The sequence below is a fragment of the Nicrophorus vespilloides genome, unplaced genomic scaffold (genome assembly GCF_001412225.1).
Source record: "Nicrophorus vespilloides isolate i.1.1-1 unplaced genomic scaffold, Nicve_v1.0, whole genome shotgun sequence".
NCBI lineage: Eukaryota > Metazoa > Arthropoda > Insecta > Coleoptera > Silphidae > Nicrophorus > Nicrophorus vespilloides.
Genome location: NW_017099933.1, coordinates 233300 through 259208, shown reverse-complemented (window position 1 = coordinate 259208; position 25909 = coordinate 233300). Strand labels below are relative to the sequence as shown.

At 29.0% G+C, this 25909-nt stretch overlaps 4 protein-coding genes across 5 annotated transcripts in view; 2 read left to right on the top strand and 2 right to left on the bottom strand.

The window, feature by feature from the left end:
- The first annotated feature begins 433 nt into the window (after nt 1–433).
- Nucleotides 434–4003, top strand: LOC108566134 (putative glycerol kinase 5). The gene is made up of 10 exons (XM_017925871.1): nt 434–589; nt 1541–1664; nt 2086–2179; nt 2252–2421; nt 2473–2562; nt 2614–2928; nt 2984–3212; nt 3270–3528; nt 3582–3715; nt 3774–4003. The coding sequence occupies exons 2-10, from the start codon at nt 1551–1553 to the stop codon at nt 3920–3922; spliced, it is 1554 nt and encodes a 517-aa protein (XP_017781360.1). The 5' UTR covers nt 434–589; nt 1541–1550; the 3' UTR covers nt 3923–4003.
- Nucleotides 3982–14264, bottom strand: LOC108566137 (homeobox protein MSX-2-like). Its single transcript, XM_017925875.1, has 4 exons — nt 14217–14264; nt 4539–5211; nt 4228–4394; nt 3982–4173 (listed from the first exon to the last, which is right to left on the bottom strand). The coding sequence occupies exons 2-4, from the start codon at nt 4750–4752 to the stop codon at nt 4033–4035; spliced, it is 522 nt and encodes a 173-aa protein (XP_017781364.1). The 5' UTR covers nt 4753–5211; nt 14217–14264; the 3' UTR covers nt 3982–4032.
- Nucleotides 14265–14339: 75 nt separating this feature from the next.
- LOC108566135 (1,5-anhydro-D-fructose reductase) lies at nt 14340–23467 on the top strand. Of its 2 annotated transcripts, none has more exons than XM_017925872.1 (6): nt 14340–14417; nt 21653–21794; nt 22006–22229; nt 22280–22527; nt 22717–22974; nt 23059–23467. In XM_017925872.1, exons 1-6 carry the CDS (start codon nt 14388–14390, stop codon nt 23099–23101), a joined length of 945 nt encoding a protein of 314 aa, XP_017781361.1. In that variant the 5' UTR covers nt 14340–14387; the 3' UTR covers nt 23102–23467. The 2 variants fall into 2 exon arrangements, with proteins under 2 accessions (XP_017781361.1, XP_017781362.1); XM_017925873.1 differs by lacking the exon at nt 14340–14417 and adding an exon at nt 18512–18681.
- A 545-nt stretch (nt 23468–24012) lies between these two features.
- The window catches only part of LOC108566136, a 22082-nt gene continuing 20185 nt past the window's right edge, over nt 24013–25909 (bottom strand). The window contains exon 4 of the mRNA XM_017925874.1: nt 24013–24688. Coding sequence (XP_017781363.1) covers nt 24153–24688 — 536 coding nt within the window. The 3' untranslated portion in view covers nt 24013–24152. The remainder of the gene's footprint in view (nt 24689–25909) is intronic.

Below are 25909 nucleotides of genomic sequence, written 5' to 3'. Positions count from 1 at the left end.
AGAAAAACCATTAAAAACTTTTTTTATTATATAATGTATTTCTAATTTAATAAACATGGACATAAAAATAAGTTGCTAAATAAATGGTCAAAACAGTCCAAAGATTGAAATTTTATAAAATGTCTCAAATCAGATCGAGATACGAGAATCGCACTGTTGATAAACAAAAATAACTTTTTATTTAACTGATAATTACGTAACATTTTGAAGTAAATTTTGATAATTGAGAACTGTCTATTTCCGTACTCAATTTTATTTCTGTATTCATATAACGACACTGAATGAAAGCGAGTGGAATAACAGTAAAACGCTTTTTACTTTCACTTTATAATACGTTAGAAATGTAAATATCTAATTATCAAGGACATAGCAGGTCAATTTTGTCTGGTGTTACACTGATAGTTTAAAGGTCAACTTAGTTTAATCAGTGTAGTTGTTACTCAGTACGATATGAGCAGTCGTGTGGTGTGCGTGGGGTCGTGCACAGTCTGTCAGAAGTTATAGCACAGTATACACAAAATTGAGTTTAATAGTGTAATTGTTTAACATATACGAAAACAACTTCCCTAAATAAATAAACAAATATTAAGTAAGTAAAAAAAATAAAATACAAAAAAAGTGTCAATTAATAGAAAATACTGGATTTAATATAATCCATCAAAAGTGTATACTACGAACGAATGTAATTTATTTAATTTAAAGATTAAGAAATTAGTTTCAAATAACAAATCATACTAATAATAAGAGATTACATTCGAATACAAAATAAAATAAACCAAATATAAATAAAAATTCTAAAAAACAATTATATATATATATATAAATAATTAAATACGTCAGACCAATCTGGGTATCGACCTTAGTATATAGCAAATAATACCGGCTGTAATATAATAAAATTTCTATAAATGCGATTTAATTAAATTAGTTTGAATAATGAAATTTGAATATTTTGTATTAAATGCACATTTGAACTTCATTTATGTATACATTTTTGTAATTAGTATTCAAACTTGATCTTCTACTGCTGTTTGCGACACGTGTAATTAGAGATACATTAAAATTGCAAATGTAATCGTATTTAATTTGATCAATGTTAAAGGTCACTGCTAATTACTTAGTTTCAACTTTCTTAATGAGCCTTAATCATTTGTATATTGCACGGCTATCTGATGTCAGTGTTTTATGATTTATATAATCTGATTGATATAGAATCGATGCACTGCCGATAAGATTATTTTCATATTTCTGTCGAAGCGAATTATGTTTAGTAGACTAAACGAGACAGAGATATAGTGAATGACGACCTTTGTAATAATAATAATCATTTTTCGAATCGAGTAACGCGAAACAAATAATATTATATATAAATAAATCAGCAGGTACTTTTGCTATTAGCCTACTGTGGATGTTATGATTATTAGATATCAACGTAAATTTAGATTACGTTAAGGGATTGTGACGAAACGCGCGATATTAGATAGCATTAGTATATAACATCACGAAGTTTAGGTAATATATTTGTATTAATAATTTTCAGGTTTCCAAATATGTTTGAACGGAATGGAGAGAAGTACGTGGCTACTTTGGATGTTGGAACGACGACCTTGAGATGTCTTATTGTTAATTCCAAAGCGGAAATTGTTGGGAGCGCTTCCACAGGGGTATTTACCAATTTTTAATATTATTATTTAAACAATATTTCTTTATCCATTTCTTAATCATTTTGTATGTGTATTTATAAATGTTTGATTATTGATTACCTACAAAATTGATAAATCTTATTGACATTTTTTTTATTATTATATATCTCGCATACTGCAGGTAATCTGTTCCGCCAATACTCCGGACAAAAAACCGTTTTGTCTCTTTGAAATAAAAACTAATATTTTTTTTGTACTATTTTTTAGAATTTACTTTGCTCAATTTAAATTAATTTTGTTTTGAAATTTTTAACCCGGACTGATCAAAGTCACGATATGTGAGCTATTGCTATATATCAAATTTGTATTATTATTTCACATTTTTAATTATTAATTAAAAAATTTAATTGGTTTCTTGGAAATATTAACGTTTATTGTTCAGATGAAGCTCGTTTATCCGCAACCGGGTTTCGTTGAAATCGACCCGGACGTACTTTGGGAGGATGTGATGGACGTAATCAAAGAGGCAATAAGCAGTAAGTTCAAAGGAGAATGGTTGTAAGAAACAAAATGTAAGGTACATACTGAGAGGACACGAATTGTGGTAGGTGCTAGCTTATCAGCAGCGGATGTGTCGTGCATTGGGATCTCCACGCAACGCGGAACATTCATCACGTGGCGCAAAGACACCGGAAAACATTTCCACAATTTCATCACCTGGAAAGATATGAGGTCGCTGTCGTTGGTAAAAGAGTGGAATAATTCCATTGCTATGAAGGTATTATCTACGCTTTTTCGGAAACTCGCTAAAAGCTAATGATTTTGTTAGAGTTTAAGATCAAGTGCGTATATGCTGTACTTGCTCACCAGAAACAAAAGGTGGCTAGCTGGAAGTAACCTGATGTTGAATAGTACCCAGGTAGGATTGTTATCAATGGACTGTTAAATATGTTAATCGTAGTATTAATAGACTACCTTAAGATTGATGTGGATGTATGAAGATATACCGGAACTTCGAGGACAAACGGTCATTAACAACGTGATGTTCGGTACGTTGGATACGTGGTTACTGTACAAATTCACTTCTGGTCGGACGTACGCCACGGATTATACGAACGCCAGCGCTACAGGATTCTTCGATCCCTTCGTCTTGGACTGGTCTTCCTGGGCTCATACAATCCTCAAACTTCCTAAAAACATTCTACCTCCAATCGTTAACAATGATTACGATATTGGATCTACGTCTGAACATATTTTCGGAGCTTCAATACCCATAAAATGTGTGGTAATTACATCTGTAAACCTCAGCTCTGCAGCAAAAAGCATCAATAAGTTTTCAGATTGCAGATCAACAAGCTTCAATGTTTGGCTCTTGCTGTTTCACCAACGAAATCCTTAAAGTGACACTTGGTACAGGATCATTCCTCGACATTCAAACGAACGTCCCTCATGGTAGCTGCAACGGCCTGTATCCTTTAATTGCACGAATTTTGAAGGACAAAATTTATTACACGGCCGAAGGTTCTTGTAATGACACAGGTTCACTGATCCAATGGGCATTAACAAATGGTTTAAAAAATCAATTTTTATAAATTTTACATTAATTACTTACATTTTTGAAATCAGGGTTAGTTAAAGACGCCAAAGAAATAGCCCCTTTGGTGATGAGTGTCGATTCTAATGATGGAGTATACTTTGTGCCTGCGTTCAGTGGTCTTGGATATCCATTTTGCGACGATAAAACTGCATCCGGATTTTTGGGTATCAAACCTACAACCAAAAAAGCTCACATGCTCAGGGCTATTTTGGAAAGCATCGTGTTTAGAATAGTTTTACAGTACGAACTGATGAAGAAGGAGATAAAAAATGAGATTGAAACTATTTAGTAAGCAATTGCGAAACAACTTAATTACCATTATTTTTAAATTTCTATTTAAGTGTCGATGGGGGAGTTTCAAACAACGAGTTTGTTTGTCAACTTTTAGCGGATATGAGCAGATTACCAGTGGAAAAACCTCGATGCAGCGAAATGTCCGCAATGGGAGCAGCTTTCATCGCAGGTTTAAATCAAGGTTTAAAGTGTTACAATTATAGTTTTGATGGTAGCTAATTTTAATTGTGTTTCTTAAGGAATTTGGGATAGTGCCCAGGATATAATAGCTTTAAGGGATGTAGAGAAGACTTACATTCCAACGACACATTACGAAGTTGTTAAAAGGAACAGGGCCGAACTGGAGAAGTGGACACAAGTCTGTCATAGGTTTAAGACATGGTATTGAATGAAATCGCATTGAATTCCAAAAATATAGTAATTTTATGTTTATTACACTATGCTCTTTAATTATATATACTATTTACAATATCACAATCGTTTTCTTATCGGTTTTCCTTACTTTGATGGACTGTTGTAGTAATCAAAATTGTAATTGTTTTCTTGCTTAACTTTGGTGGCTTCGTTTGGCTTTCGATTGTCCATTTGCTGCCTCTCCCTTCGTTCGCGAGCTCGTCTATTTTGAAACCAAATTTTCACCTATAAAATCATGAATTTAATTAAGATTATATAGACTTTTATTGAACGACTTACCCTAATATCAGCTAATTTGAGGATCGTCGATAATCTGGTAACTTCTTCGCTGCTCAAATAAGGACTTTGGCGGAAACGCTCTTCCAGTAAAGACAATTGGTGAGTGGTGAACGGTATCCGAGGATGTCGTCCCAGTTGCCTCTTTTGAGGACCACCTTCGCGTTTTCCTTTAAAGTATTTAAATAAAGTTAATTATGATATATATAATGACAATAAAAATTGTTTTTTAATTTACTTTTTTTTGTTAGAAGTAACGTAATTGCTTTTTGAACTAATTATTTTACCATTATTACATAAATTAATTAACTTACTTGGAACTTTTGGTGGGCAATACCTGGTGCACTGTAACCATGGAAACGGTTGTAATACCGTCGGTTTTCCGCAATCGAACGTTCCGTACTCCTGTGAACTCGTTCCTGCTTTATGCAAGATGTGATCTATACTGAAATCACTAACTTTTCTCGGAGTTTGCTGCTCCATTGGGCATCTATCCTCATCGTCGTTGCGAACACCGGAGGACGTCATTTCGTGTTTTTACTACAAGTGCCGAATGTATTTTCACGTGCATCCACAAGGTTCAGCACTTCATATAAGCAGGGATTCCCCACCATTTTAGGGATTAAGATACCCATCGAGTATGTGTAATTAACCATGAATACAATACATGGTCGGACCAATAAGAGTACAAGAGAATTGCCTGCCCATTTTGGAGATTCAGATCTGTAACTGCTGGGAGGAGTTTGCTTTAGAGGGGATGGTTATTTGGGATGGATAGATTATGTTTCAATTATTTTTTTTCTGGTGTTGAGGGGATGATGATAGTGAATGGCCGTGATGCAGTTTTGGGGTTGATTTGGCGCGACGGAAAAGGGTTGAAGCGTAAACTTTTCTCAAAATACTGGGAGATTGACTTTACAAGCTTGGTTGCAGTCGCTCGCATAACCCTTCTGCTTCCGTGGCTTTTCAACTTAATTTAGTTAAAACCTACAACCATGAAAAGATTAACATAACTTTTTACAATTCCGTATCAATGCCCGTGCCAATTTATATTTGTAATACATTTTCAAGAATTACACATACAGTATTTATTTTAATTATAAAAAGGAAGTCCTATTAAATTTTACTATTAGCAGTATTCGTAACATAATAAACATGTAAATAATATGTCTTTTCATAAATCAATTATACTTTTGTTGTTTATAAAATTATTAAAGATAATTCTACAATTATAATAAAACTAATTAATAACATTTTTTGCAACAATCACAAAATTATAAATAAAAATGAATATTTCCAATTGGATATACAATTAATTAACAAACATTTAAGTATCTATATTTTGATGTTATTCGAATATTAATTATTTTTTAGATCTTATGTTACAAACTCTACATTAATTTAATTGCATTTTTAAGATATTTGGATATTAATGGTAACAAATTATATTGGATATTATTGTCATTGAAAGTGACTTATATCTAGTTTATAAATTATAGGTAACACATTTGTAGACTTTAGAGCAAACAACATCAAAACTTAAATACCAAACCTTAAATACCAATGTAAAAAATGTAATGTAATATGTTACATTTTTTGTATATAAACTATAACTCGATTAAGTTTCAAATTTTATAAATTTGTGAGTTGGAATTTTATTATTTGTTTTCTAAATTGCAATATTAAAGGATTTAGAAATAATAAACATTTAGGGCCAGAAGTTTGATTTTTGTGTGTAAGTGAGTAATAAATAGTAATCAGTAAATTATAATTATTGTAACATATACATTAAAATTATAAAATACAAAATAGTATTGCAATTGATAGATTGCTTTTCCATTATAATAGAGAAACGAGGAAACTTTGGACGTAAAGTCCAATAAAAACTAATAATACTGTAAAATATTTTAAAGTAAACTGAGTTTATGTTTGCAATTTACGTTGTAACCGTGACATAAATATTTGATTATTTTTATTTGACATCATTTTGTTTCATTGATGGTAATTTATTTTGTCAACTAGATATAAACAATTTGTTGTTTCTTTAATATTTTTTTTGTTTATCTCAATAAATTATTGGATTTTTATAAATTTCTTTAAATATTATTTATTAATGTATAATAATAGAGTTGATATCGAATAGTGTTGTTAATATTACATTCAATGGTTGAAACTAGAGAACAAAACAAAAATGAGTAAATAGGAGAACATACATTAAAATGAATATTCCTGGGAAAAGTCCGGGTGTTCGGGCCGAATTCTGTGGCTGCTCCGTTTAATAAAATAAACAGGAGCTGTCCGTTTTGTGGTACGTTGGAATTAATAAAGTGGTTTCGTGTTTTCGCATTATCCTGTGTGCATGCGGCAAAAATGGAGATGTCAAAACAGATTAGGATGGGCATGAGCGGCTATTGAGCATCCAGTCCTTCCACCACCATTTAGTACCGTGTTACGGGCCAATTATTCCATGCACTCTCATCCTGAGCCGCTTACCACCATAATAAACGCAGCGAACACATTGCGCCCTAATCCCGAAACCCTTACAGGTTCTTTTCTCTCCTCTCTTGCAACTCGTAAAAAAAAGGAACAACAAGAATGGGAACAGAGAGGGAAGAGGAGTGGCTTCACTTCCACGAAGATGGACCTTTCGATTAGGGAACGCTCGTTATTCAAATTCGATTAAAAAGTGGTTTCCGATCGGATCTGTTTGCATGTGCTCCTTGATGCGAGTGGTTGGTTACAAAACGTTGATGCGCCCTTCTTCGCAGGGTGGTATCAGTTACGCAACGCATCAACATTGAAACCGAGACCCACACGCAATTCTCCCCAAACACCACGGGTGGTTACATCGTTTTCACGTATCAGTTTACCATTTACGAAGTACCGGTTTTTTTTTGATACACTGTTACTATTTATCCCCACTCCTAGAAAATTAACTATTTCATTTTATGAATTCCTGATTGTCATTTTTATAGTATAATTATATAATAAAATTATGTCCGACAATATAACAATATTATATTTTTATATAAGTCCATTTCTATGCGGATTTAAAGTTTTCAATTAGTACGGTTTAGTCTTTCTTAGCAATTATCCATACTTGCTGTATTATTAGATTTCTTCTTTATATGCATATTAGACAAATATTAACTAATATATGTAGATATACATATATTACGGGTAAAAATGTTGCAAATATTATATTTAATTACTATACAGATTTTTTTTAAAGATCATTAATTCAATTATTTCCTAGACAAAATAATATCATAATTTAAGTGTAAAAATAATAACCTAAAGTTACTTAAAAACAACAGTTTAAGTTCTGTAATTTACATGTTAGTTGTGATATTAGTAAAATTAATAATTATTAAATTTACAGTGGTACAGTGGAACCTTGCTTAACAAGTTTAATCCGTTCCAAAACTTCCGGATTTTTCTCGTATAGTGAAACATAGTAAAAAAATACACATAATATGTATTAATATGTCAAGTATTAAAAATGATGTAGCAGGCGCACAATCTGGGACTTCTCTTCTCATCGTCTCATGCGTAATGTCGTTCGTCATTTTTGTTAAAATTCATTTTGTTCGTTAAGCGAGGTTCCACTGTACATACATTATAAGAAGTTATAATATATTTCTATGAAAGAAGAAAACTATTTGAATTTCTATTAACATGATTGCTTGATAACAAATATATGTAGATGATTTTAGTTATTAACAACCATTGTAAAGGGTTATTGACTACATGTTTTTCCGATCTCTTATTTAGATATTAAGAATAGAAGTGATATAGCAATATCTGTTTGAAATCAGATTAATCGAGGAATTAAATGAAATATAAATAAACCGCACAAATAGAGCTGTATAAAGGGAAAAAAATCCAGTATTTATGTATAAAAACATATTTTTGTGTATTTTTCTTTAATTTTTTTTGAAAATTTAAAATCGAACTATAGAGAACCCACCAGACTGAACTTAATTTTCCGTATAAATGAATAAGACTGATCTTAGTCTGGTGAATAATACTTACAAGAAATGTCAGAACCGATTTAAAAAGTACATTTGATTAAACATATGACAGTCATATATTTAATTAAGATAAACAGGTATATAGATAGATATATTGATAAATATATTAGTATAAAATGGTAGCAGATGAAAAAAGCATGTTAATATCATAAGGATTGTATATTTATTATGCAGTTACAATCTGAGATCAATTATCGATGAACACGATGATTGTTCCAGGTAATTATTCGAAAAAGGTGAAACACGAACGAAGATAAAGGCGGCACGAGCTCCTATTTATCGAGGGATCTGTGGTGTGTTTACATGACCGTTTGTGTGTTTCTCCTTTCTTTGTCGAATGCTTGTTCTCTTCTTGTACGCAGAAAATCCGAATAAGCGTACGTAATTTGCCAACAAATGATGCGGCTCCATTTCACAGGGGTGTCTGTTACGTAAGTCCATGCGAAACCAACAAATCGGATTCCGTTTGCGGTGCATAGAAACCATCAAACATTATTATTGTTTGTGCACTTCGCTGCCGCTTTCATCCCCCAAACGGAAAATGGTCGTAATCCAAATTGTTACATAAATATTAAATGAATCTGCGTAATGCCATTCAACACCACCCCAAATACCATATTTAGGAGGATATTTGCATTCTGGCAAATCAGATTACACGCAATTATATGTAAATTGCTTATATTTTTCCTATTAAAAATTGAATGATTTAACTTCATTATTTGAACAATCTTAATTATCAAATTATACAGCAATTTCAAAATAATAAAATACACAAAATTATTTTGTATACAATATTTATTGAGAATTGGCTGTATACTCTTTAGTGCGTTTTTAAAGTCCTCGATTACTCCGGTTTCAAACAGGACTATGCGAGGTATTGCTTAGTTTTTTTATTGAAAGTTTGTATTGGAAATATACTATATAGTATACGTTTCAAGCAGACCCGGACTATGCTTAGGTTTTTTACTGAAAGTTTTTATTGCAAATAAGCAAATAATATAACGTGCTTGGATATTTGTATTCTGGAAAATCTGATTACACGCAGTTATATAGAAATTGCTTATTTTTTGCTATTACAAATTCAATGATTTAACTTAATTATTTGTACAAAGTTAATTATCAAATATTAAAACTATAATAGAATAATGATTTATATACTCAAAATTATACAGCAATAATTTCAATATTGTAAAATAAACAAAATTATTTTGTATACATTATTTATTGATTATAGTCAATTCTCTTATGCGCGGTTTTAAAGTCCTCGATTAGTCTGGTTTCAAACAGGATTCGGACTATGCAAATAAGCAAATATTATAATGTGCTTGATTCTTGATGAAAGTATAAATTTTATTTGGTTTACTCTAACTGAAAATTTAAATTTAATAATAAATAATTCAATATTATTTTATCCATCTATAGTATAGTATAATACATTCATATAATTATAGGTCCTTTATAATGTATGAAACACTATAAAATCTGAAACATAAATTATACATTAATTTAAATTATTAATGTATTTTTTAGTTGCGAGTTTTTTATTCATTGAGTTAACTTATTAATTATATAGTTTCAATTACACGTTCTTGTTGCTATTAATAACTTTGATTTTTGGTATTTGTATTGATTTTGTGGAACTACGTCTACAATTACAGGAATTTTTTCATAGTCCGGTTTGAAAATTTCAATTGAAGAAAATAAAAAATAACTTTAAATGTGCTACAAGTCTCTTTTTGTGCGGTTTTAAAGTTCTCAATTACCATGACTATGAATGTATTGCTTTATCTATGTCAAATATTAAAAACTATTTGAAAAAATAATTGTAAGAAAACCGAAACCATTATAAGAATTTAAGTAAAATATATATATAAACCGCTTTTTAAACCATTATAAACAAACTCTTATATATAATTACAAATAACAGACCAATTCTTATATGGACATATAAAACATGCAATTCTTTTAAAATTTGTTAAATTAATATGTAAAGGAGAATTGGATATCCAATGTTCATTATAATAAATTTACTGAAAATGAATGTAATAATAAGAATGACAAATTTTATTTTAGAATTAATCTTTAAGAAGATAATCTTTCGAGTGAAAGAAATGTAACATTAGATGAAAAGATTTTAAATAATAGATGAGATTGGGTAAATACAGACTGTTATTCACATGGTGGCGCCCTTTAGAAAAAAAGGATTACAGAATCGCTCGTGGCGATTTATTTTTTTGTTTGCATATAAAAGGGGTGAAAATATAAGAGAACAAACGGAAACATTGGTACACTTCAGGTATATTTGTATACAACTATTGTTCAACACAATATACATATACATACATCAGAAGTTATGTACAGAAAACAGTGCAACTTTGATTAATCCGGAATTAAAGTTTTCAAAAAAAAATTGTTAAGCAAAATTAAAAAAAAAACAAATAGTACACAAAAAAAATGTTTTCATCTTATTATTTTCTCTTTATACAGTCCATTTCTGCGTTTCTTTTTTGTATTGATTTGTCCGGATCAAAACAGTCCTGGAGATTGGCGAGTTGATGCTGTATTTCATAGTAAAAATATAAATATTACATTTTTGTTAATAATTAAAGAACTTAAAACTAAATACTAAATAATGAAAACAAAAAAAATGCATGGTGAAATATTAAAAAAAACATGTGCACATTATTTTTAGGTAGCTTATAAAAACGTTTATTGGCAAAACGATCGTTAAACATGCTTCTGGAATGATTACTACGTGTGTACAAACTTATAGGAGTGAAATCCCACTATAAACACTCTATGTTTACATTGCGATCCAATAAAAGTGTAAATTATTGTAACTTAATATTCACTGGTTATGACGTATATATTTGTAAATTGTTGGCCTAAAATATTTATATTTTTATTTAAACATTGTTATTTTCCAAAATTTGGATTAAATTAAATCGAATATATGTATAAATAGAATCATAATAAATATAAAATTATGTATAAAATTATTATGTATATGTATATGAATGCAATTAACTATTTTTTTTGTAAAAAAACGATTTTATTCACATAATAACATTTTTTGTTTAATTGCAGTAATACAAATATAATGATGATCTTATATTTCAATAATTACAAAATGATATATACCATAAAATATTCTATATAAGCAAATACTTTTGTACAACAATTAATAAAATAATTGTACTATAATTTTATATGAAAACATCATAATAAATTTAAGTTATAAAATAATGATTTGTTTTAAAAAGACATGTTTTTTTTTAATTTTAGAATCAGTACTGTTATATAATTATATAAATAGATTAATTATGTGTAAACTTGCAGTTTTCTTGTATAACGTTCGACTAATAATTATCAGTGGTATTGTGTTATAGAATGATGATCTAAGTGGTTGATAACATGCATCAGGTAAACAGAGATGTTCTTCTCCCCTTTTTACATGAAACTCGCAACTGTCCACCACTTGAAACTGGCCCAGATTAGATCTGCACGTAACAATGAGGAGCGGAGACCACTCTATTTAATAATATTATTATTTGTAAACAATTTGTGGCCTCCTTTCCACACAAGCACACTTCTATCTGAAATCTATTCACCAGCATACATCTGCAAGTTGATGCTTATCATGCGGTAATTGTCATTGTCCACTAAAAATCTTCAACAGAAATCTTCAAATCTACATATAATGTAATTTCAAAAGAGTCCTTTGATTTATTTTAAGTATAAAATAAATATTTTAGTATTGAAAGTAATTAAGCCTTTAACTAATGTACAATCACATAATATAATTATATCAAACAAAATAAGATTAAATTTTTCGACACAGCAATCATATGGCATCAGACGAAAGTTCCGTAATTTCATATTGACACCTTCAAGAATATATTAATCTGAGATATGGTTCAGGAAATGGAAAATCGGTGCATGTTACATTTACCTTAAAACGAAACACCTGTCCTTTAACTTTAACACCAGTTACACTCATCAACAAAGTAGTTCCAGCATCTTCAAGAAATCAAATTTAGAAAGATGTATTAGTTGTTGGATAACAAGTTGTTAGTCTACAAAGTCATATTAAAACCATTTTGGACATATGGTATCCAAATATGGGGAATAGCAAGCTCTACTAATATTTAAAAAATCCAAGTATTCCAATCTAAATGTATTAGAAGAATCGTACAGGCCTTTGGAATAAAAACAGTGGAAGAGATTGCCAAAGATTTCTCCAAAAAAATACACGAATAGGCTTGATTTGCATACGAACCCGCTGGTGGTCAACCTTCTGGATAACGGCGTGACAACGAGAAGATTAAAGCGCTTCAAGTCCTTGGATATTCAATTTAGATTTAAGCAAAGAATACATAAATATTATATACAATCGTTATGGAATGGTGCCACTGGGCAACAACTTCCTATTGTTAACAGCGTTTATAAAGAGTATTGTAAAAATAATGATATTAAATGAGAATGACTATTAAAACATTCAATTAATTAGTTTTTATTATATGGTTACATACATATCTCTGCCCCAATTGTTTCTTAGCGGCATAGTTAACGTTAACAATTAATGCACTGCTGAGTACTAAATAAGTCCAATTTAAATTTATTACTTATTAATATGTTTGCTTTTTTCAAGGTTTTAAGCTTTTCGAATTATAAATATTTATATATTCTTATCAGAAAATATTTTAACGATAAATAGTGAATGTGTTGTACATAAACGCTGCATATATAAAACGATTTATTCTTTATTTCACCTGATAAAATTGTAAAATAATTTTGTTTATTTTTGATCGTGACAAAATACAATGACGCAATAATTAAAAAACTGTAAGTTGAAGTAGAAATATATTATAAAATTATTTGTAATAGAATTACAAGCAAACTTCGATTAATGAATATGGTGCGATCTTCAAAATTACTTCATTTTCATAGGTAAAAAATATGAATTCTATTTGGAATAAAGATTTTTTCTTAAATAAACATTAAACTTATATATAAAGTGTACATTTTAATCAGTATCCCTTTTCATTTGTTGGTTGTTAACACTTCTTTAATTTTGTCATTATTTTCTCTCTATTCGTTACTAACAGAGTTTTTATTTAATTCTTCAGTGAAAACCCATCATCTTCTATATTTAATAATTTTTTAATATTTTCATATTCGAAACTTATTGATTAAACCATTCGGAAAACTTAATTTCTAATTATCTTTTAGTAAAAATTCTGGCAATATTTTGCTTGAAATTGCAGTACAAAATCCGCAATAACAAATCTTCATTATCAAATGTAAGATTATATTAGATTTTTAACTTAAGTATAAATTCAATTTAGAATATTAAATATTAATTATATGCAACCATATATACAATGAGAAATTATTATAAAATAATATTAATTTAATTTAAAAAAATAAACACATTTTATAATATCCGATACCTCAAATGTCAATACATACATATGTTTTTTCTACAATATTTTATGTACATCAAAGAAGTATCGTCAAGTGATTATTATAAATATATAATTAAGACTGACTAAATAATAAACTGTTTAATTTACATAAATTAATCTTTAAGGACAGAAAGATCTACGATTAATAGGGCTTTGTAAAAATATAGGCCTTTATAACAATTCAAATACATTCTATTTCATTCAGTTTTTGTTAAAATTGCAATATTTAATTATGTAATTTACAAACAAATATTTTCTCTATTATGATTGTCTGATTTAGGATCATCGACATATAAAGAGTCCAACGTTTATAAATTATTATAATTACTCTGATAATTATATTTAAGATAATTATCAATAATAAACTTATTATTGTATACTTTACATACGATAATAAGTATATAAAAGTTAAAACGTAAATAAAAGTATTTTATTTTTTATTATAAAATAATGTAAACATTCCATGGAAAAGGTTAATGTCTTAAGATACCTTGCTTAAGAACGACTTTCTTGATGTTTCTCACCAGTTCGTTCTCAGACTTGTAACGATTTTTAAATGAGCGGGATTGTGTGGACATTCATCTTATGTTTCCTACTGTTTTCTACAGTTGAGAATCGTGATTATGGAATTAAGCCAAAAGTTTTGCAACCCTATGGAAAAATGCCAGTAGTTGGTTTAGGAACATGGATGGTAAATATATATAAAAAAAAAATACAGAGAAACCTTGTTTAACGAGTTCTATCAGTCTCAAAGTTTCCAGATCTTTACTCGTATAGTGAAACATATTCAAAAATACACATAATATGTGTATTTTAAAAAATAATTTGTATACGTCAAATAAAATGTATAAACATATTTAATATAATTGCTATGTAAAAGAAGAAAGAAAAAATAAAGAAAAAGTAAATAGGTTTGTTTTGTAATATATAAGAAGAAATAAAACAGTAGACACTATTTTTCAATTTTACGCTTGAACTGCATAGCTTCATGCTAGAAATGATTACCTTGGGAAATGTAGAAAATTGAATAAAAAAAACACCATTTATATAACGACTCTCCAACCTTCATTGCAATTAGATGCAAACTGCATTGTATCTAGTACATTCTACATTTACAACAATTATGTTGATCAACTATTTATTATTTATATTTTGATAAAATAAATAATTTGAGAACGGAAAGTCTGCGGTTAATAGTCCTTTGTTTTTAGTTTATTAACTACAGAAATATATTTACAAATCTGGCGCGTATACGCAAAAAAAATAATTGAAACTGTTTATATATTTATATATATTTTGAATTACATTACACTTCAAAACTCTGAAAATATAAATATCACAATATTTTCATCAAAAACATATTTTACGCCAAATTGAAAAATGAAAAACTGAAACGGTATAATGAATAATTTGAATATTTTTATTTCAGGTCTAACAGTCCTTTATACAATGTCCTATTTTACACTCGGGAAACCAAGTTGTAACATATTTTCTTTTTTTTTTCACCTCGAACAGTATTTGAGCATACATGACAAATTCTTCGTCTTTTTTGTCTACTTTTAGTAGATGGAATATACTGGTGAATGATTTTACATGAAATTTACTGATCTATGATTTACATGCTGCAGAGTTCCATGTTTTATTTAAATTTGTCTCATGACAATAATTTTCAATGCGGTAAAAAATAATTATTTTTATAATAAATTTTAGAAGGAAATTGCAGGTAGATAGCACAAAATGAAACTCACTAATAATTATTACTATATTAATAATAACAAGTTATTGGATAAAAAATATAATATAACATAAAAACTAAATTAACATATATATAAAGACCTAAGCTAAAATATTCATAAAATATATGGGTATGTGCATACTGTAATAATCATTAAGTTCCGAGATAACAAATATTACAATAATATATAGAATGGTCATCAAATCGATTATTGACGACCTCACGAAAGTTTTGTTTTGTCGTTTTGTTATTGACGACAACCGTAGCTAATGGGTAAAATAATTTGTATTGTATTATAATCTATGAACAGGACTGGAGTTAAATTGTTTTCCGCTGAGGTTTAAAAAAAACGACTTTTTTAAAAACCAGTATTCGAATTTCAACTTGTCTAGAAAACCGGTTTAAACCGGTAATCTATAATTTTATTAATTGTTAGTAGCGCGTTCCACGGAATACACTTGTTTTCCACGCACATACAAAAATCTAGGCATATTTGTAAAGAAAACTTTACTGGATGTTTAAGTTTGCATATTTTTATTCTACGATATATATTTTATTTCTTCTTCAGCAAACAAAAAATATATTAGTCCTCCTATATATTGAAAAAACGGTTTTCAAATAGTATACATTTCTTCATAAAATCGGTTTTCCAAAACCTTACATAAATGTATACCAATCATTGTACAACAATACTTTACATAGAGTGTGGCTTCGATCGGTCCAGATTCACTATAGCCCGTTTTTAAAATTTCAAAATATTTATTTTTTTCAAATATTTAGTTCCGGTTTTAGTCAGGAATATTAACAGAATTGGTAATTACTATAGTATGTATACATTTATGAAAATATTTTGCACTTTGTAGTTAGAGAAAATCAATCGCAAAGCAATTTGGCCTGTTAACAAATTAATTGGATCGGTAATAAATTATACCGTAACGTCTTCGATGACGTTCATTATATATAATTATAATAAATGAGTGTTAGGTCTAATTTTCTATATTGAATCGTTTATTATTTAAATAACTAACTAACTCAATTATTTATTGTTCATTTTGTCCGATGAACTTTTGCCATCCTTCTATCAACTTCATGATTCCGCGCTCATAAAACTTCTGGTCAGCAAAAAAACTTAACCATGTGCCATTTCAGGTCAATATAATAAGTAAATGAATTTCCACTCAAAGGATTTTGCAAATTGTGAAAAACATGTTTTTTTTATTGTTTTCTCCAGTTTTTTAGTTTCTCAAATTAAACATCTGAATTAAACGTTCAAGGAAAATCAAAGTCTGTACATAATTATGTGATAACCAAAACAATTTAATTTTAATGTCAAGGTACAACAATTTTATGAATAATATTTATAAATGCTGTAGTCTAAAAATTATAATTATTTTATATTCATATAAATTTACTTGTATAATCTAAATTAGGATAAACATATATAAGAAATTTTCATATATAAAAAAAATATATTTTTCTTAAAATTTTTACTTAATATAAAAAAAAAATTCTCTTAACATGTTAGCATTTGTCGCAAAACGTTTTATAATTGTAACAACAATTGTCCGGAAAGTTCGTGCCGATTTTCGGTAAGTACAATTGGAAGCATTAAAGCAATAACTGAGATATTCTGCTTACGGAGACGTTGCTTTAGTTAAATGAATTTTAGGAACATAATTTTCTAAATTTAGAGCTGATGATTTCAGCCATAAAATTCTGCTAGTAATAATGATGAATTAAGACATTGACGACGCGTGAATGAGCAAAAATATCAAAAAAAAAACTATCGACGAACGTTTTTGAAGCTTGCGTACATAAACCGTTAAGATATGTCTTATGAGTTTTGCACAATTTGCTCTTAAATTTCTTTCACTACTCAACAAAAAAATATAACTCGGAAAATATTATATTTGTCCACCAGTAATATTCACCAGACCGTGCACAACAATGTCTTTGCAAAATTCCATTAACTAGAAGAACTATTAATTTATATATTATCAACTTATTAGTTTCCAACTTTCTTATTTTTATTATTGAATATTGAAAAATATTTTATATTATCAATAACTATTATACTAGTCAATATATTTGATGTTAAAATGTTGAATACTATCAATTTCCACAATTGCTTCATTCTTGTCAGTTATTAAAAATATGATCATAAATTATTTAAAAAAAGCAACATTATGCGAATTTAATTACAAAAAATATGTGAAAGTAATAATTAAATCATTTCTTTTTGTATTATAATTCAAACGCAAAAATAATCTACAAATAATTCATTAATATTTAATTCAGCAAAGTGCTTCGATCAGTTGGGATTCACTAAAATCCGATTTGAAAATTTCGAAACAAACTAAATTGTAATTGAGCAAAATAAAAATAAATTATTTTTGTGTGGTTTATTACACGATTAGTACAGAATCAATGCGACGTATTTTTTGTCCTTACTAATACTTCCACCTATCTTTATTTCTGTGTATTATTGAAAATGCAAAATCTTTATTAAGAACTAAAAGCAACTTGATAATTTATCAACTAATTACTTTGATTATCGGTAAAGTTTATCCATTTAATGTCAAACGCGATTAAATGTATTCATTGTTCACATTGATACAACAGATTGTGAATAAAATTTTTACAACATATATCAATACACTTATATAAGTTGGGAAAGATCATTAGTTTCAAATACAAACATTGATTTATAAGTTGTTAAATATTTAATGAACATTTCTGGTTTAAAATACAAAGTAATATATACATCAAAGAATTACAAAATAAAATAAGGGTAATAATTACACCCCCTATAATTTCATTTCTTTGATTTTATATTAAAAATAGAACCTAATAATAACCAACCTCAATTAATTAATTATTACTTAATACTCGTCTAGCATCGATCAAGATTCTTATATTTTTTGTCCTTACTAATTAACGATTCCATCTATTTTTTTCTTCCATTGATCATGCATACAACATGAATCCGTGAACACGAAACTACAGCCGCTCTGCGCATGTGAAAGTCAAGGACTATTCACTTTTAAACAATTACTCCACATCCACAGACGCATTCCTTCGGAAGAATCGTTGTGGTAACCACTGCACCTTCCCACCTGTTTCAAACCAGTTAACGGTTTATACCGACTGACGAAAGATGTTCTACTGTACTTTAAATACTGGGGCCCAAATGCCTGCTCTAGGCTTCGGCACTTGGCAAGTAAGTTCATCTTATCACAATCTTGCTATCTGCTTCCAACAAAAAATAAATATACCTATCAAACTTTTAACAACAATGTTCTTATCTGCTTACAAGTATTTTCTTTATAATTAAACAATTTCTTAGTAAGGAAACTTATTACATTTACAATAATAATTGTGTACAATAATATAACAATTCTAAAAGTATAACATAACGATTTTTGTATGAAAACACTGCATTCTCAGTTTCATTCTTAATTAATCACCGAAACTTATCAAACGTTTAATATTAATTTTGCATTTATTTTTAAATGTTTCTTATTGCATTAAACAATAATATAAGCTTAAAACTTAGTTTTATGTATGAAAACGCGTCATTTGCTTTCATAATTATCAATTTAAACTAATCAAACTTTTACTAATAATCTTGAATTTATTTATAATTTACTTTTGCATTATAATATATAATATAATAATAAAACATATTACAATTGTGACTGTAAAAATATTCACAGAATAATTTGCGTTTTTTTTCTTAATTACTTATAGCAATAATTTGAATTTATTATAAACAAACTTAGTTTAAGAATAAAATGTAAAATTTTAATTTTTAAATCAATTTGTTGATTTTATGTCAACTATTATCGAACTAATAGTATGAAATTGCTCATGCGTGTTTAGGTTTGTAATATTCATTGTACAAATTCATGGTGAATGGTCAAGGACGTTCATGACGGTGGATAGTTCTTTTTTACCTTATAATTAATTTTATTTGGTTTCAATATCAAATAATTTTAGAAAAAAATATTTTTAATTTAGTTTCAATATTAATATTTTATGTAAGACACAATGTTGTTTTGTATAATGCAAAAATATATCAAATGTTGTCTATAAATTTAATGAAATATTTGATTATCATAATTAATTTTGTAATTTTTTTGTCAAAAAATATCTAATTAAGTTTTTTAATGTACTTCTAATCTCATTTAGTGATCGCAGTTTTTATGACATTATATTTATAACCAAGGTTATTTTTCTTCAATGATTTAATAATTAATTGATTAAATTTATTAAAACATTTCTTATTATTTTGTTATTATTATCGGTTTCAACAAAATCCTGGAGTGTTTTAATCAAAACTTATCGAGGAACTAAATACATACAAGTTAAATGATGAAATCTGGAATCTGCGAAGTATTGCTGAAGTTATATTTGAACAGCTTATGATTAATGTTACTATATTTATTTAAACAAACAATTTTATCTGTAATGATACAACCTACTTGTGATATACAGAATAAATTATAATTATCAGATTTTATATTTTCTTTTCAAATTTTCACAAAACTGTCTGAGATTTAAAGTATCTCCTTTAAATAATTTACACTGCTAAATTAAAATACACATACAGTTAAACTATTTTCATATATAAATATCTGACCGATATTTGATAAGACGCTTATACAAAACTTTCCATGTTTCTGTGTTTACAAAACGTGAACATTTATTAAAATAATAATAATATTTATTAGTTACAATGCACCCAAAGAGCTATCGACCAAAGTCTCTCCGCCCAAACATTTATTATTTTTCTCAAAACGGGACATCTAATTAAAAATTAGAATGAAGAATTACTTTCGTAACTAACATGGTTAGAATTGGGTCTTTGAGTTATGATTTTTCGCTTGTCCATAACTTATTTATGAAGGCAAAGACCCTTTCTAGTATTTCTGTGTTTTGTTTAGAATCAATAAATCCTTTTTCAATAAACTCATCCATTACACTTTGAATTTCTTCCCACCTAGATATTTTAGTTAAATTTCCTATTCAAATATGTTTAATTCTTCAAAGAACTCAGTCTACTACTCTCTTTTTAAAAACGGCACATTTCTGCGTCCGGAAGCTGTCCTGCAAACAATGGGACAGGCTACCTAAAAACGGAACAGGCCAGTTCAAAACGAGACGTCACTTTGTATATGTAGTGGGTCTATATCGAAATCCTGACAACCAAAATACCGTCAATCGAAATCCCGACTGCATCAAAATTACAACAACCATAATCCCGATAATCATAATCCCGGCTATATCGAAATCCCGACTGTATCAAAATCCCGACTATATCAGAATCCCGACTGTATCGAAAATTTCTACAGTAATATTTTTCAATTATTTCATGTGCTATATTTTTATTATTAATAACAATAAATTATTATTTTTTTTTTATTTTGTTGAATTATTCATAATAAACCTTAACAATATGAAATAATCTCAAATACAATTAGATTATTAATTGCTCTTATTTATAATTAATAACAATTTAAAAGTACCTACTCTCCGGAATAAAATAAAAATGTTATCGTAGAAACTTATAACAGGTAAAGGACTAAGATACATTTTGTTTCTTAAGACAACCTCGAACACGTAGATACTACACGCATACAAAAATATCTAACATAATGGATAATGTTAATATCCTGTATTGTTTGAAACCTGACTAATCGAGAAAGTAAACTACACACAAAATGATTGTATAGAGTGAAAAAAAAGTATAATGTACATAAATGTTAATTTGCTGAACTAAAATTATTTTGTTTTGATGTAGTCAAATCAGACTATAGTGAATCCGCAACTATCGAAACCTAAGTATTATCGAAGCCGATTATATTACTACAACTAGATTCAACGTGTTTATTTTTCCTTTAGAAATTTACGTTAGATTTAAAGAATATTTGCTCTATATTCTCCAGATTGTCTATTATAACTATAATTATATCATTTTAAAATTAAGAAACGTTTATCTCAATTCTTGAAATTGAAGTTCTGTATTCTTATTATATATCTCGGGTTTTCCATTCGTTTGAAAAAAAGATTTTCTTTATACTAATGTATTTGTGTTTTCTTCATATAATAACAGTTTTTAAAGATTTGTTTACAAATATATTATATTATCAATATATTCAATCAATAATATGTGTTTTTTTTAATTGTAGGCAACAGAGGATGAACTTGAGAAAGCTTTGGAGGCGGCTTTGGAAGCAGGGTATCGCCACATCGACACGGCTTTCGTATACGAAAATGAACATGTTATAGGTCGTGTCTTAAAACGTTGGATGGACGAAGGAAAAGTCAAACGTAAGTCCGCTTTTTGTCATAAATAATTGTAATTGAGAATTGCGAACATTTGAAAGTCATATATAATTGTTGCATGTTTGCATAAGTATCCTTGAACACAATTTCTTACCAGTTATTTATCGTCTACAATCTTAAAAAAATTGTTGAGAATTTCATTAATAAAGAGTCGTTATTACGAAATCGATAATTAACATACTTTTATTTGCAATAGGTGAAGACCTTTTCATTGTCTCAAAAGTACCGCCGATGGGAAATAAACCGGAAGGAGTCCCGAAATATTTAAATAAAACCTTAGAAGCTCTTCAGTTGGATTATCTGGATATTTACTTGATCCATACGCCATTCGCATTCGTTGATATCGGAAACGTTTTTCCCATGGGTGAAGATGGCAAAATTATGATGGATAAATCTAACGATCACGTAGCAACTTGGAAGGTATTAGTGTTAAACTATTTTTTAACAAAACTTAACTTATTTTTGTGAAGGTTATGGAGGAACAAGTTGATAATGGAAAGGCCAAAGCGATTGGAATCTCAAATTTCAACATTTCGCAAATTTCCAGGATTTTGAATAACTCCCGCATCAAGCCTTGCAATTTGCAGGTCGAGTTACATGCATACATGCAGCAAACGGAACTTGTTGATTTTTGCAAGAAAAACGACATCGTGGTCACAGCCTATTCGCCGCTGGGATCTCCTGGTTTGGGTGCTTTCTTTAAGCTTTTGGGACAAGAGTAAGTGTGAAATATGATTAAAATAGAGAAATATAAAGTGATCACATAAAAATCTAACAAGAAATACTTTCTTTTGATTTAAAATACACTCTTTAAATAGATTCATCAATATGTTAAAAACTATCATCCAAATGAAATATTCATCCTGTATATAAACTTTAGATAATCAAATTAATTGATTGATTGCAGAAAGGAAGTTCCCAATCTCTTCAACAACAATGTAGTGATGAAGGTTGCTGAGAAGTATAACAAAAGTCCAGCTCAGGTGCTCCTGCGACACGGCCTTCAAAAAGGTCTGGTGGTAATCCCCAAGAGCACCAACGAGAAACGTCTCAGATCCAACATCGATATATTCGACTTCGAGTTAAACGAAGAGGATATGAAGCAGTTGAATGGAGTGGATAAAGGAAGCGCAGGACGTATACTGGATTTCAGCATGTTCATTGGGTATTTATTGAAACAACGTCGAAGCATCGGTCATTTTAATTATTCTTTTCATATATATTTTGTTTTCGTTTCTTTCAATTGCAGAGTCAAGGAACATCCAGAATATCCTTTCCCTGAATTAAAGTAATAAATGCAAGAAAATTATTCACTACATTATGTAAAACCATAAGGAGCACCAAGTACGCTTCCACTCGTCTGCGATTTAGTACTTGAAAGAAGAAAAATCTCTATTTGCAACCTACGTAGAATTGCGTTCACCTGCGATAGTTTAATTTATAAAAATTATATAATAATTCAATTTACACGGATTTTACACAGTGTACAACATCTCTTCTTATAATTAGTATATATATTTATATGTAGAATCCTTAATAACTAAATCCTTGATGTGCGATTCCGTTTATTATCGATGTTTATTATCATTATTGTTCTTCGTACGCGAATTAATTGACTTATGCTAAGCAACTTTGAATAAAATGAATAATGAACACTTCCTCTTAGTATTATTTAAGTGATATGACGACTTTAGATACATCAAAAATGATGAATTTCTTATTTAAATTTACTTTTGTTGTCGTTAGGCCGATTAAGTTTATTCATTCCACCAAAGCTACAAATATATTATCGTTTTTTTTTTAGACTTGCCAAAGTTACTATACAAAAAGCAATATATTTACAATAGTAAAGATTTTGTTCATTTCACCTAATATATAATTTTTTTATAACAATATATAACAATAGATAGAAAATAGTTAACAATAGTATTACTCAAATAGTTGTTGTTTTCATTTACCGTTATATGTAAACTAATTAAAAGGAGAGGAAAATATAAGGGGATTAAAAAAAAGACGTAAGAAAATATGTATAAGGTAATAATAAAAGTTTTAGGTTTGCAGCATTACGGCAATCGCGGAGGGAAAATAAATCAGGTCATTTGCAATTTGAATTTTAAGCACTCTTGTATTTATCGAATAGGTGTGGCAGTTGAAGCTGTTATTGAGTTATCACCTTCCAACGTTACTTCTTTCTTTCATTCTACTTTTCTCTCGTTCGTAATTAACAAGACGTAATATGTATATTCGTATGTACACTTATATTTTAAAGTACGCTTTACGATATGTGTATGTGTGTGTTTTATAAATAGAATTCCCTCCGAGCCTCGCGTGGGTCGGAACCGCTTATAAACTAAGTTGTTTGGTGATGGATCTGGTTTTGCTGGCTTCGTAGTAGCAACCCTGATGGACGTCGGTGTCGCTGGAGACTCGCAGCATGACATAGGACCCCGTGGAAGAAGTCTGCTCGTCAGCTTCGACTTGTGCATCGTCTCTAATGATATGTTTCTGCTGCTGATGGTGACTGTTCGTGGAGGAAGAGGATTGCTTGATGCTTTGAACACAGACGGAAAGACCTAGCTCGCTGTACGACGGCGGAAGGTCGCAGATGTCTTCGTATGCTGGAGGTGACATTCCTACGGGAGTACATGGATCTGAGAGGATTTTGCTTGTAGCTTCCGAATCCAAGATGCTCGGAGTGCTCGCATATTGTTGCCTTCCTCCGTGCCGGTGGGCCCTGATCAGATTTGCGCTTAACTCCATGAAGTCGAGGCCTGCCTGATCTGCCTCGAACTCTGCAAACACGCTTCTATCCACGACCAGCATCCGTCCGAACGGCAGCAGTATTATTGTTGGGGTTGTTGAGCTGTTGTCTGAGGTACCTTCAAACAAACAACATTATTACTACAACGAATATAACAAGCAAATGTTACTTTAAAAAAACTACAAGTAAATAATGCGATAAACTGAAAAGAAGTTATTATTCCATATTCAAATTAATATTCTATGTACTCTTCGGCGTAAACTGACGAATCGCTGCTAAGTGAGGTGGCAGATTTTAAACGATATTGTACGAGCTGCAGAGATGAACATCGCAGTGGTGACCACGCCAGAAAAGATGAAAAAAAATCAACAAAATTGTCAAAAAGTGCTGTACTTCACATATTGACTGAAAATTTTGAGATGAGGAAGATGGGTACAGCGTTTGGTCACAATTAAAACAATGCACCAGTTCACAAATCCAAAGACTATGTTGAGATATAAAGATATTATTGTGTTTTCTTTATTAGATCGGGTACTTCTGGGACTATCGTCGTATTTATCGTATTGATAATTATATACCTAGTACATATTTAGTAAAATAAAAATTTCATTATATTTAGTAAAAAATTAAATCATATATTTATGATTTAAAACGTTTCTATCGTTAAATTCTTAAGCAGATGTCAATAAAGGTTCATCTATTGCTTCCATTTATATATAATCATACAGTCATAGTTCTAATAACAAAACCCGCAATATCAAGCACTATTAGACATAAACAAAAATCAAATATAAGCGCCCAACAATTATCCATCAAAATATAACCAGCAGCAGTAATAGTAGAAGAGAATATCATCCAAAACAAATACAAAATCAATTATCTAATCAATAGGTGTAGATGATTGTTTTTCAGTGGAAGATTTACATAAACTATATGGCAACGAATACAAAGAAAATGACAAAATTAAAATAATTCCTGCCGAAAAAATATTTAGAACCAAATGTTGAAAATGTGATTTCATTTTGTGTTTCTTAAATAAAACTTTTCTTTCTAAAAAAAACAAATATTTTCATTTTCGATTCGTACTATGTTTACCTGGTTTTGTTTAATTTTATGAAACACATTCTATTCATTTATCGAGGTTATAATTTCTGCGATATGATAAGACACAATTAAATCTTTTCCCTTTTCTGATTTTTCTTTGATTTGTTTCTTCATGTTTTATTTTCTCTGGTTACTAAAGAAAATACATTGCTGAATTTGTACCGTATTTATTAACTTAGTTTAACAATATGGGAAGTAGACTGATTTAATATATGATTATTATGTGTTATATTTT